Source organism: Trichomycterus rosablanca, chromosome 12 (assembly GCF_030014385.1).
Source record: "Trichomycterus rosablanca isolate fTriRos1 chromosome 12, fTriRos1.hap1, whole genome shotgun sequence".
NCBI classification, from domain to species: Eukaryota; Metazoa; Chordata; class Actinopteri; order Siluriformes; family Trichomycteridae; genus Trichomycterus; species Trichomycterus rosablanca.
Genome location: NC_085999.1, coordinates 20,026,286 through 20,040,518, shown reverse-complemented (window position 1 = coordinate 20,040,518; position 14,233 = coordinate 20,026,286). Strand labels below are relative to the sequence as shown.

At 37.8% G+C, this 14,233-nt stretch overlaps 1 protein-coding gene across 2 annotated transcripts in view; it reads right to left on the bottom strand.

Moving 5' to 3' along the window:
- Positions 1–429: 429 nt before the first annotated feature.
- ppp2r3b (protein phosphatase 2, regulatory subunit B'', beta) overlaps positions 430–14,233 on the bottom strand; it is a 34,823-nt gene continuing 21,019 nt past the window's right edge. For both annotated transcript variants that reach the window (XM_063005600.1, XM_063005601.1), the window contains 12 exons: positions 11,769–11,954; positions 11,161–11,264; positions 8,862–8,964; positions 6,794–6,868; positions 6,569–6,655; positions 5,525–5,681; positions 5,192–5,240; positions 4,056–4,145; positions 3,505–3,680; positions 1,645–1,763; positions 1,452–1,558; positions 430–1,238 (listed from right to left, as the gene is read on the bottom strand). In XM_063005600.1, the coding sequence (XP_062861670.1) occupies positions 1,100–1,238; positions 1,452–1,558; positions 1,645–1,763; positions 3,505–3,680; positions 4,056–4,145; positions 5,192–5,240; positions 5,525–5,681; positions 6,569–6,655; positions 6,794–6,868; positions 8,862–8,964; positions 11,161–11,264; positions 11,769–11,954 (1,392 nt within the window). In that variant the 3' untranslated portion in view covers positions 430–1,099. The remainder of the gene's footprint in view (positions 1,239–1,451; positions 1,559–1,644; positions 1,764–3,504; positions 3,681–4,055; positions 4,146–5,191; positions 5,241–5,524; positions 5,682–6,568; positions 6,656–6,793; positions 6,869–8,861; positions 8,965–11,160; positions 11,265–11,768; positions 11,955–14,233) is intronic.

The window sequence follows — 14,233 nt, the reverse complement described above, 5'->3', positions numbered from 1 at the left end:
ATTTAAAAACTCCAGCAGTGCTGCTGTGTCTGATCCACTCATACCAGCACAACACACACTAACACACCACCACCATGTCATTGTCAGTACAGTGCTGAGAATGATTCAACACCTAAATGATACCAGTTCTGTGGAGGTGGTCCTGACCATTGAAGAAGAGCATGAAAGGGGGCTAACAAAGCATGCAGAGAAACAGATGGACTACAGTCAGTAATTGTAGAACTACAAAGTGCTTCTATATGGTAAATGGAGCTGATAAAATGGACAGTGAGTGTAGAAACAAGGAGGTGGTTTTAATGTAATGGCTGATCGGTGTATGTGCTAACTGTTTCAATATTGTGCTCATCACCAGCTGATTTTTAAATAATATAATTTGTTAAATATGTTCATATTACTGCAATTTCGATGATGTAGTTATAGTATTTTATTTCATTTAGACATTAAATGCTCACTTCATTATCAAAGTACCTCATTTACATGACAAAAAAATCTCAACATTTCTCAAACATCTGGCTTAAATAAATTTAAACATTTTAAACAAAACACAGCAAACACAAAAATATGTACAAATATTCATAAATAAAGCTATCATTTAAAACAGCTTGCACATCTGTCAGCAGGAACATCATTAAAAAAAAACTCTGTGTAAGGCGATGCTACGAGAAACTGTCCATGAAATAAAGCTCGGATCTAAAACTACTTCTGGAATGTACCATGAGCCAATTCTGAGTGTTAAATATGTTCTGTACCTAGTGACCATTCAACATTTCAAGTAAATGTCAATGTTCTTACCTGCCTTTACGTTCCTGTGCAGAAAAGCTAGCTGGACAGGACCAGTGAATCAGGCAGAGAACTCAGTGTGACCTGTCAGGCACTGTGAAGGTGTTTGCGCACTGCTGATACACTGGGCTAACACAAGCCTTCCCTTTAAAGACCCTGGGACACACTGCAGCCAGTCAGAGCACAGAGATTAACCTGAGAGCTCATGCAGGTGGCTGTGGATGTTCAGTGAATGAGTCTTGGCATAAAGTTAGTGCAAGTGGCCTGTACTGCTGTGCTCTGCTGGGTGCTTTAGATGTTCGGATTACTGCAGTAACTGTCATTCAAAATCGTCTGCATACTCATACTGATCCAGGTCACAGTGAGTGCTGCCAATCTCGAACAAGTGCCTTTTCTCGTTGGGCAGCTCAAACTTGCTGGACATGTGGTCAATCACATCATCCAAAGCACTCTCACAGCTGAAAAAAAACAAACAAAAAAAAACTTTTAGAAACTAGGTTTAAAAGCATGAGAACAATTTTGCCTTTTATTGCAACTATTGGTAACAATTTACAGCATAAAACTCTAAAATACATGTATTTATTTAATTAGGATTTTAACATCATGTTTTACACACCGTGGTTACATTAGGTAGTTACTGGATACACTATATTCATCATCATGATATTTACCCATCATTGTACTGCTCATTTGCAGCTTCTTCAGCAACCAAAATATCATATTCCTCTGCAGCATATCTTTCCCAGTCTGAGATCTCCTGTCCCAAATTCTCAGCATCCTGAAAGATGTGGTTTAAACGGTTATGAAACCAGTAGTGGATTGAACAGATGCTGTATGTCTGGACATGAACATAAAAAAACTTGCCTTTGCAATCATGAATGGATCTCTTTGTTCATGATCCAGATATTTCTCGATATTGAAGAAGGTGTCAAAGAATATGTGAGCTAGCTTGCATCTCTTCAAGTCGCGAAGGGTAATCTTTCCTAAACAGAACATGTTTGTAATCCATATTAACACATTTTATTGAGCTGAAATTAATCATGAATATTTTAATGCTATCACTGTGTGTGCCGATTTTAGGATGTACTTTTCCCTATGACTATAGCAGAGACTAAAACTTTTACAATACCCATAATATGTAATTTCATTGATAATGAGAAATAGCAATGTGACTGCTTTTTATTTCATATATTTTGACAGTCAAATGTACAATGTAGAGTATAAAATATATTTTTAAAGAAATTACTGTAACAGAATTAGGAATTTGTTCTAAATGGTTCACACAGTGCTCTAGTAGATGCAATACTCTTACTCCTGTTAATACAACCTGAAATCATAAAAAGATATTTAATATTGTCTGGTCAACTTCATTTTATTTGTTAGTAAACATCCATTCCTGCATTTCAGGCCTACAGCACATTCCAAAAAAGGGGCTAGTATTGATGTTAAAATACAAATGAAATAGGTGTCAAAGTAAATGTAAGAAATCCTGCGTGTTTTAACATGTTCCATACTATCCTAACTTCTTCTGATTTGTGGTTGTATGATCCATCTTCCGTCAGCTGGGCTTGTTTAACTAAGCTATGGGATACGGTGAGTGGTCACTGGGCTGCTTTTTGTTGGCATATTTACCCATGTTCCATGACCTTTTCTATTAATGAGACTTTTTAATGGTTTCGGAATAAATGTTTTCTGGATGGTCCTTTTTATCTTTGGCACAGAGAACTCGATCTCCTCTCCCCCGCATAAAAAAAAAACACAGCTGAACCATGGACTCATCTGACTACAGCCCACATTTCCACTGTCTTTTAAACCATCTGAGATGAGCTTGGGGACAGAAAACTCAAAAGCGTTTCTGCATAGAACTAATTGTATGGCTTTCTTACTTGTATAAAAGTTTTAGGTTGCATTTCTTAAAGCAGTGGAGGACTGCATTAAGTGACAATGGTTTTCTGAGGTACTTCCTAGCCCATGTGGCAATATTTATCACAGCACAACAGTTTATCATGCAATGCCATCTGAGAGCTCAAAGGTCACACCCATTCAACAGTTGTTTCCAGCTATACCCTACATGGACTTGGATATCTCCCTAGAATTCTTAAAGCTTTTCACAATATTATAAACAGAAGATGGTGAAAGACTAAATTCTTTTTAAATGGATGGGCAATTCTCTCGAAGTATGGAACAAAGTTGTGAGCCACAACCATCATTGCTTGTGAATGCTGATCTAGGTGGACCCCGCTTTCATACCAAATCATGACTCCTTCACCTGTTACCAATTCCCCTGTATATTGTGGCCTGCTGTAAATGGAATATTCTATAAACTTTTCACTCTTATTTTGCCTCTATATTTAGCTTTTTTTTAAAGTGTTGCAGGCATCAAATTCTAAATGTCTTATTATTTACAAAATACAATGAAGTTCAGTGAAAACATTGAAAATCTTTTCTTTCTACTTTCAGTTAAATGAGATCTTTTTACTTTATATAAATAAGAACTATTAGTTCAAGCACTAGAACAGTGTCAGAATGAGCAAAAGAAAAGTATGTTGTGGTTTGATAAATAAATATCTAACTAAATAAGGGCAGATTGTGGTTATTATCTACAACAAAACTGTAACAGTAGTAGTCCAGGCATGCCAACAGTTAAATCACAGTAAATACTTTCATCTCTTTTTAAAAAATACTGACTTTGGCGGCTTTTTTGTTAAACAAATCATTACCCACCTTGGATCTCTGGCCTGACCAGATCCAGCATTTGGCAAAGGCAGTCCTCAAAAGGAAGAGGCTCAACACCCATGGTCTCTAGTTTCTGACACTGCTCCTGATAGAAGTACTCTAGCTCATACATAGACAGAACTCCATCTCCATCCAAGTCCATACACCGGAACCAATACTCTATACTACAGAGTCAAAAGAAACAAATATCTCATTTTAAACTCCAACATGCTTGTGTTTTTGGGGGGTAAAACTCAACTTAAATATGAGTGGTATACTTCTATCGCATTTATATTTTCAGCATTTAGCAGACGCTTTTATCCAAAGCGACTTACAGTACTGTGACATTATATTATCTAAGCAAATGAGGGTAAAGGGCCTTGCTCAAGAACCCAACAGTGGCAACCTGGCAGTGGTGGGGCTTGAACCAGCGACCTTTCGATAACTAGTCCAGTCCTTAACCGCTAGGCTACAACTGCCCCCTATTATCAAGAGGATATCATATAAAAAGTACAGTACATCAGAAGCATAATGATAATCAAAAGGTAATGGGCTGATACCTGGTTTCTGTTTTTTTGTCCTCCTCTGAGATGAGAAACCACACGAAATCAGCATAACTTAACCTGCCTTCTTTATGGACTTTCCTGTCCCTGTCAGGACCCAATTAAAAAAAAACAAAAATAAACCACTCCAATATTACTATTACTATAATACATTGTGATTTTTATACACTGATCAGCCATAACATTAAAACCACCTTCTTGCTTTTACACTCACTGTCCATTTTATCAGCTCCACTTACCATATAGGAGCACTTTATAGTTCTACAATTACTGACTGTAGTCCATCTGTTTCTCTACATACTTTTTTAGCCTGCTTTCATGCTGTTCTTCAATGGTCAGGACCCCCAAAGGACCACCACAGAGCAGGTATTATTTGGGTGGTGGATCGTTCTCAGCACTGCAGTGACACTGACATGGTGGTGGTGTGTTAGTGTGTGTTGTGCTGGTATGAGTGGATAAGACACAGCAGTGCTGATGGAGTTTTTAAAACACCTCAATGCCACTGCTGGACTGAGAATAGTCCACCAGCCAAAAATATCCAGCCAACAGCACCCTGTGGGCAGCGTCCTGTGACCACTAATGAAGGTCTAGAAGATGACCAACTCAAACAGCAGCAACAGATGAGTGATCGTCTCTGACTTTACATCTACAAGGTGGATCAACTAGATAAGAGTGTCTAATAGAGTGGACAGTGAGTGGACACGGTATTTAAAAACTCCAGCAGCAACGCTGTGTCTGATCCACTCATACCAGCACAACACACACTAACACACCACCACCATGTCAGTGTCACTGCAGTGCTGAGAATGATCCACCACCTAAATAATACCTGCTGGTGGTCCTGACCACTGAAGAACAGGGTGAAAGCAGGGTAAAACAGTATGTAGAGAAACAGATGGACTACAGTCAGTAATTGTAGAACTATAAAGTGCTTCTATATGGTAAGTGGAGCTGATAAAATGGACAGTGAGTGTGGAAACAAGGAGGTGGTTTTAATGGTATGGCTGATCAGTGTATATGTCCTTATATTTACTGACTACATATTACAAAAAATCCACTCTTCAACTAAACTTGTAAATTTTAATAACATGAAAATATCAAGTAAATGTAACAGCACATAAAATGAACTTTACCTTGTTACAGTTCCTGAGAAGATTCTTTTAATCATTCTGTGAGAGATGGCTGCGGAGAGGAAAAAGGAAAACACATTCACGCCTTAATGTATTTGATGCATTTTACAAAGAATCATAATCAAAGGGAGACATTAAAGTAGCAGGCGTGATATCACGCTGCAAAAAAGTGGGCTTTTTAAAATCCTATTGAACTTTATCTCATCCTGTAAATGCAGCACCAGTCAGAAACTTGTACTGTGATGTGGTCAGTGCAGGGAAAGACATTAGGCCTCATGTAGCAGCATGACACCACTAACTCAATCATGGTAGAAAGGTCTAGACAGCACATGCTACCTTGATCACTGTGCCGCACCAAGTCCCTCGGGTCTATGTACAAATCGTGGTCAGTGTCCAGCTCCCAGAATTTACAATAGATGACATAGAAATGTTCATACGAAAAATACTCGGTCAGCTGGTTGATGTCTTCCTCCTCTTCCAGTAGTGCCACATTCTAAACAAAACAAGATGTCAATAATATTTTTTAAAGTGTTTAAATCAGTTAATAAAAAGCACATCAAATGAGATATAATATGCATTTTTGCATCGGCAGTAATGTGTTCAAGATTGATATTTTACAGCATTTTAAAACTGTATTTTAAGCATAGGCAATTCTACCAGCCAGAAAATGTCAGACGACACAACAATCTATCTTTCTGTCTCTGTTGGTCTGTGTCTGTCTGTCTGTCTGTATTTACCTGGTGTCTATACTGCAGTAAAGTATGTGCACTTTTTCAGGTTTAAACAGTATTGGGGTTATCCTGCCTGACAAACTGCACCAGCCTAACCACAAAAAAAAAAAAAAAAGCTACTTGGGGTCTTAAAATATCAATATTCTGCAAGCTTATTGTAATAAAAACAAACAAACAAAAACAAACCAAACCTTTAAACTAAACCTTTTTATCCTTTTAAACCTTTTATGTCAGAAACTCTAAAACAGTTGTTCTATGTTGCACCATGTTATCATTATAAAGGTTAAGTGTCTAAATTACTACTACTACTTTTTAAATTAACCACAGCTTAAAGTCTAAGTCATTAGTTCAGTTTATCTGTGTAGTTATTAGATAGCTGTAGGATTTATTAATTAATTAACTGATAATTATACCTAAGAAATTTTAATTGGTGGATTGAAAATGTGTTTATATAACAAAGGTATTATAACGTGATACATTTAAACTATTCACTAGGTAATTTCAATGCACTAAAGCTGGACACACACACAAGGATATCATGTCAGTGAGCTGTGTATATGAAAAATAAATAATTTGGAAGCGGTCCCATGTATTAAAACAATACAGTATAACATTATAGTAAAACAGAATCACCATGGAAGCAACCAACCTGAAGAAAAGTGCTTTTCCGAAGCTCTGAACACATTATTTTTCCTGTCCATGATCGATTTACATTATAAAATATTCTTTGTACAACCTGTTGGTGGGGGAAAAAAAGGACAGTTAAATAAACATGTCATTTAAAACCACATTTAATGAGTTCAAAATGGAAAGCATGGGTACAAGTATACTGCATATAAATGAGCTGAAGACATTAATGCAGTGTTGTTCTTACTGTGGTAATATAGCGTGAGTGAAAGTCTGCTGCCTCCCTCAGAAAAGCAAGGCCTGTATGCGAGTCCACGACATCCTTAAAATACACAAAACAAAACGATTTCAATTTCCTATTGTTTCCCACAATATTACATCAAAGTTGGCAAAACAAATGAGAGTCATATGTGGAGAAACAGTCGCTGTGTTAAAGCCATTTGTGTCCAAATGCTCTCTGATTTATACTAAAAGAAAGCAAGACATTTGGTATGCCTATTTTCAAAGAACATTCAAGTGACAAAATATATGTATGACAGTTTAAGGATACAGAGACTCTCTGAACAAAAAAAACGTTTAAAAAGCAGAGCAATACATTAGCTAAAGATTTATGCACGGCACAGCTCTGACTCCATATATGTGGCATATAGATTTTGTTTAATCTTGTGCATTCAAAGGGCGTTTTCCAAGATATTGATGAGATCCACATAAGGGACTATAAAATTTGTGACTTATTTTGGAAGCAATTCTAGGGTTCTCGACCCTTCACCATATTTAATTAAATAATAGGCAAACACATAAATCACCTCCAGTTGAAGGCAGGCACATACAGTCAAATGTACTCTACTACAATACTATTTTCATTCATCAAAACAGTCAAAGCAGCTGCTGAAGCCAGACTACAGAAATTAAAGTGAGGATGCCAAAGTGTATTTCCTCTGCAGGGAACGGGCTGCCGGCCCCACACGGTTGCTCCTGCCAGCCTGAATATCAGTGAGGCGTCCATCATGGGCTACTAGTGTAACAGCTAGAAAAATAGCCAGCATGGCAAATAATGCCTCGTTACCACTCTGCCCCAGAGAGGATGCAGAAACTCTTTGCATTTCAATGTGGCTGCAGTTCTCACACTCATTTATTTACACTCATTCCCACCAGAACCAATTCAAAGTAGCCAAAACATCAAACAGCATGTTTTTGGAACGTTAAAGGAAACCCATGAGAACGAAAGAAAGAACATAGCAAACTATAAGCCGGCAGTAACCAAATTTCAAGATTAAACACAGGACCTTGGAGCTGTGACTCATCAAGAGTACCTTCTGCACCACCATGCCCCACAGGTATATTGCTGCTCTTATTCTTTATGGCCTGTGGCTATTTTTTATTTTTTTTTACCCCTTTTTCTCCCCTTTTAGCGCATCCAATTGTTCAATTAGCATCGTGCTTCCTCTCTGTCTATGCCGAACCCTGCCCTGACGGAGGTGATTGAAGCTAACCCGTATCCCCTCCGAAACACGAGCAGCAGCCAGATGCATCTTTGCCACCCACACATTGACGAGTTTGGCGCCACCTAGCGTTGCATGCGGAGAGACACACCCTAAGGGCACCCTCTCCCATCTCTGTGTAAGCGCCTCCAATCAGCCGGCAGAGAACGCAATCGCATTCTGACAGAGAGAGACCCACATCCGGTTCTTTGTCCCACCCCCCACACGAGCAACCGGCCAATCGTTGCTCATATAGCCACTCAGCTTCGAACCGGTAAAGCAAGGCTGGATTCGATACCACGCTCTCAGAATCCAGCCCTGGTTGCAGCGCGTTTCTTTTTACCGCTGCGCCACCTGAGCGGCTCTGTGGCTAGTTTTAAAACGATTCTCATTCACCATTTAAATAACATAGAACAAAAAAGGTGTTGATATATTCTTCCCAGATGACTTTTGCTTTGAAGTATGTTACAGTAAGGACTCTTTATGTCCTGGTTGAACACCATGTAATATTTCTGAACAGCTAACATTTGGTTCATGTTTAGCAGAAGGATTCAAATGTAGCCAAAACTCTCCTGCATACATCCTTTTTTTTTTTTTAGCCCATGGGCTATCTCTATAGGGAAAAGTCATATTCAAAGATTTCATTTCCTGCGTAGATTCTAAAATCCCCAACATGAAAAATCTGCCAATAGCTGATTCACTGTTTAAAACCAAATTTGATAATGTAATGTAGTGTTTCTGCAAAAGCTAAGAAAATGTGTGTGCATGATAGAAATCAGTAAAAATAGGGTCATGCCCCACAAACTGGATGCTTTTGTATCTAATCCTTCATACCTGCAGAAATGGAATGAAATCCTCTTGCTCCAAATACGAGCAGCCAGGCTTGGCAAGAAGGTAGAGAAATTTGGATGCATCATCATGACAGGTTTGTAGCACTCTAAAAGCAAAACAGATGCTTTCAGGTTCTTGGTTTCAAAGCATATATGTTCTTTAAAAGTTCTATTTAAAAACATGCTTATATTTTTGAGTTCTGAAAAAAAGGCTGCATTGTATGCACTTAATGCATGGCTACTTTTTAACATGCGAGGCAGAATAAAAAATTTTATGTATTAAGTACAAACCCCATTTCCAGAAAAGACTTAAAAATAAATGAAATCTGTAATTTGTGCCACTTATGTAATTAAAAATGCTAAAAATCTTTTTTTGTCCTTTTGTCTTTTGAATAAAGGTTCAAGTGAATTAACAAAGGGGTAACCCAGGACCCATCCTTTCTTGCAAAGACTAAAGCTGAGTCTGAAATCGCATACTTCCATACTGAACAGTACGCGAAAGAAGTATGTGAGAGTGGGTAGTGTGTCCGAATAAATAGTATTCATTAAACAGTATGCGAAAAGTACCCGGATGACCTACTGCATGGGCGGGCATTTATAATCTATCCCATAATTCAACTGGAGCTGCAAAGGCATTTGAAGTGGAAAAAGAGAGATGGTGGAAAGCGGAGAATTGGAGTAAGACAAAAATGAGAATTGTTATGATTAAGTACAACCCTGAATAACGTCATGAGTAGCTTTGTGGAGAATGACAGAATTAATTTGGTCTGATTTAAAAACTGTTATAACTGTGGAAATGTGATGTCATGCATCATGTGACGTTGGTAAGATGGTGGACGTAGCACGTCCGAGATTGCATGCATACTGCACACTCGCGTACTGAAAGAACTTACTGCTTTACAGGCCAAGCAGTGCGCACTGCCTCAAATTTAGTACGTACTGTTTAAATATGCGGTTTCGGACACAGCTTAAGCCTTTGGTGGATGCTCCTTTTATACTTTATCTTGATGACCTCACCTGTTACCAGTTAAACTGCTAACTGCGGAACCTTCCAGAAGGTGGTTCTTGTGTAACCTTAGTCTTGTATGTCATTCAATTTTATACAACAGTTAGTTCCGACCTTACAATCTGATTGGTTGAGAAGCGCTCTAACTGTGCTGATATTCGTGATAACAGCACGGCCTTTTCACACCACAGCTGTATTACTCCGCTGACGCATTGCCAGTAACGACAAGCTTCATGCACACAAGCGCGCACGCAGGCGACACAGACTTTTTTTCCCAATCACGTTTTAAATCCGTTATCTGATATACAATCTAGCGCACTGTGTAGGGAACATAAATCAATTGTCTAATTCACTATCTAGTGCACTATGTAGGGAACATAAATCCGTGATCTGATACACAATCTAGTGCACTATGTAGGGAACATAAATCCGTGATCTGATACACAATCTAGTGCACTATGTAGGGAACATTAATGTGTTTGTAACGCAAACAGTTAGCTTAATAGCCCAGTTAACAGCTTCTAAAAGTTCTGTTATCACCCACAATCCTTTGCAAGAGTTTTTTTTATTAATTTTTTCCCTTCGGAGGTTCTTGCCTTTTTCTTCTTGTTCTTACCTCCCTGAAATGAGTTTTTGCAACTTGGGATGTTTGCTTTGTAGTGTTAAACTTTATATTCGTTGTGGAACTACTTTTTGGCGGAAGGTATTGTCAATATTAAAGCATATTTATTATGAAATTCAGGGCTTCTTTGATTTATTTTCTTTCTTTATTTTGTAAAAACTGTTGTGTAAAAGCCATAGAACACTTGAGGTCGTGTGTTATCGCGAATAACATCACGGCTGTGATTCGGTCGCAGGCACGAGCCAAAGGCGAGTGCCGTAGATCACAGCCGTGATGTTATTCGCGATAACACACTCCCTCTCGTGTTCTATGGCTTAAATATTTCGTAAATAAAAACTATTAGGTCTTACGGTGAAAACATCGAGAATGTCTTTGTACTTTTCTTAGTGAAGAGAGTAAAAGCGATTTAACAAATTATATTATTTAGTTTTAATTGCATTTTTAGAAAAAGTGTCTCAACTCTTGAAAAGGGGGTTTGTACCTCCATCAGTGCAGCTTGCCATGTCTTAGCTATTTTACGTAAGCTAATTTAACAACAGGATACAGGGCACAGAAAACTATGCTGAACAAGTCCAATCCTTTTGCCTGTACTGCCTCACATTAAGATGCAGGCTGTTGACTGTGAGAGCTGCTAATGGTAATGAGAGACTAAAAGAAAATGCACCATTGTCTTACTTTCTCCACATTGCCACAAACTTGTGAACGGACACATATCCCCTCATGTCCCCCCCAGCAGCATAGAACAATGGGGCCTTCCAATAAAGAGGGCATTCACAGGCCTGAGAAAACACAAAACACAGTTAAAGAGCTGTAAAAGAAAGCTACAAAATCAGTGTTTACTCTGTTAAAACATCTTAAGAAAAACCAAAAATAAAATGTTCAGGTCAGCACCTTCGTTAAAAGGGTTGTGAAAGCCTTAGCTCCTGCCAGAAATGACTTTGTGAAATGAGTTTGTGCCAACTACAGTGATTCCTCATTATGGCTTTAAAGTAGGCTTTGATACAAATAAACTCAGCCAAATGAGGAGCAATTATGCTTATTAATTATTCTGTTTGACAGAACAAAGGGTTCCATAAACTGTTTGCTTTTATCAGTAAATGACAATGTTGGAGTAGATGAATTCTCTCTCAGATTCTTCACATGACATTTTATTAGAAGATTTTTCTATTCATTAAGAAAAAGAAATGTATTTAAACTTATGAACATTTATAGATATCCAATACCTATACAAATAAACAATACACTGGTTGGCTGGAGGCTGCAAATTACAAAATCACACTTACCTTGGCAACCTTCCCCATGTCTTTAATAGTTACTCTTTCATCAGGGAACTGAGAAAACATTTTCTCTATCTTGGAAATGAGATTGTCAATGTTGATATTGGCTTTGGGACGGCCTCGAGGGAAATAGAACTTGGGAATGCTTTCGCTTAATGCCGGTGAAACTGCCTCCTCTTTCTTTACCTGAGCCTGCCAGGACAGACAGAAATAAACAATGAGCCATGAGAATTTTTAGTTCACACTATCCATTCCCACTGGGGAGCCAGCCATGGCTACTCGGCACATTACAGACCAATTAAGTTTTCAGTGTGATGACTTGTGATCAACACCTATAGTGACATTGTCATAACATGATAGAATAGTTAGTGTTAGGTATGATAGACTCTAAAGAGAATGCATTTGTAATTCACTCTGGATGAAGCCTAGCCTGAGAGTAACACAAATTGTAGGTAGAAATGTCAATCTCAAATGAGTTCAATGGCAAATTGGATGCAAACAAATAAATAGGTATATTCTCAAAGAATATGCCAAGACTACAAACAGACAAAGGTGAATACACACTGTGTAAAGTGTTATAACTTGCTGCCCAAACCAGCTCTAAGCATGAATGTAGACATTTAATTCACAAACAACAGTGAAAGAAGATCCTCATTGCCTATGTTCATAAATGAAATTAACAATGAGAGAGACGTTGGAAACAAGCTCTGACTAAAGTCGTTTCCCTTCCTAATACCAGGATAGACTTAGAAAACTTGTACAGTAGAAGCTGCCATCTTTGTTCAGAAATTATTATTAAATAATTACCAGACCATGTTATCATAGCTAACAAAAAAAATAAAATAACTCGTCTCTAACTGTATACCTACAACCAGTGCTAAAGGAGTATGTGTTTCTGGGGGCTGGAGCTGGGTTATTGACAAAGTGTACAGAGCAACAAATGAGCCAGTTATTAATTGTAGATCCAGAACGTTCATCTGTATAGTAAGTAGGGTTGGGCGGTATGACGGTATACCGCGGTATTTAAAAATGGTGACTGTATTAAAAAATGGTGACGGTATTTTTTTAAATGTGAAGCGCCAAATTTCTGCTTCAGGTTTACCTTGAAAACTGAGACTTTAGGACATGCGCGCATCCACAGAAAGGGAGGGGTGGGAGTGGTAGGCAGTTGGAGCTCGCTGATTGGCTGTGGGGTGCTCACTGGTGTAAGGTGATAACACAGAGAGACGAGTGAAAAGCCACACTGGCTAGCATTAGTTGAGCTAACAAGCAGAAACTGAAAAACTGCTCGTCTTTTAATTTTTCAAAATCAACATTTTTTTATCAGTTCAAACGGAAATTAACACAAGCGCGTGCATGCGTGGACATGTACTTATTTACTAAATATATCTTCAGTGTAAATCGAGCACAAGTGTTGAGAAAAAGGAGCAACCAGTAATAATAACGTTACGCCCAATCCGCTGTTCTGACTCTTGTCTGCCATAGATTTTCCTGCCTATGTAAGAACTATTTTTTCCTAAATAAAAGCGCTATATTAAGAAAAAAAGAATGTCTCACCTGTCATGTAATGTGAATTATAAAATATATTGTCTGGCCCTTTAAGAAAGTTAAGCGCACTATAGGGCGTAGGGAGCGAGTGTGTAGGGAGGAGTTCGGATTTGTACCGTTTCCGTGCTCGTGTTTTGCATTGTGCTTGTGTGACATTTAAAGTAGCGTTCTCATTAACCACTCAAATGTTTGGACTTTGAATTATTTTAACATTATTTTACATCACCGTCATCGCAACATGAACATTTACATTCATATTTTTTGTTATGGTATATAATTTAATTCTGGATTACAGGCATAACTAATCGTACACGTTCATACACTTTTAAGAAATATCTGTAACTATAAACTAAGCAGTTAACTTTTGAAATATATTGAAGTGTGTAGCCTGCTATTATTCTGTTTTGTGTGGGCAGAGAGAGATTACAATGCCAAAATGTTATGTGTTAATGTTTGTGTTAAAGTGTAATTGATACACATGCATTTATACTTATGCGTATTTATTATAGATCAGACAAGATAAGCAATGTTTGATGTTCAGATTGTTAAATCTTTTAACCCCCCCCACCCCCACCAAACATTTTGCTGTTTATGTGTGCATTTTAACTTTAGCACAATCTCTCCACTGACAGTTGTGGTTGTGGCTGAACCACATATGTTTTTTTTTTAAAATTTTGATTATTGTGTATTTCACAAAATCTGAAAGAATTACCATTTAGTTCTAAATAAAAGGCTGCTATTTATATGCGTGCACATTATTACATCACTATCAGCATTTTGTTATTAAAATTATTCAATTATTTGCATGATTCAATAAAAATGTTATTTATTTTGCGTAATAATAATAATAATAATAATGAGGTTAAGCTTTTAAAAGACAGGCCTAACTTCAAGAAGCTATGATCCATGGTACTGCAATATTT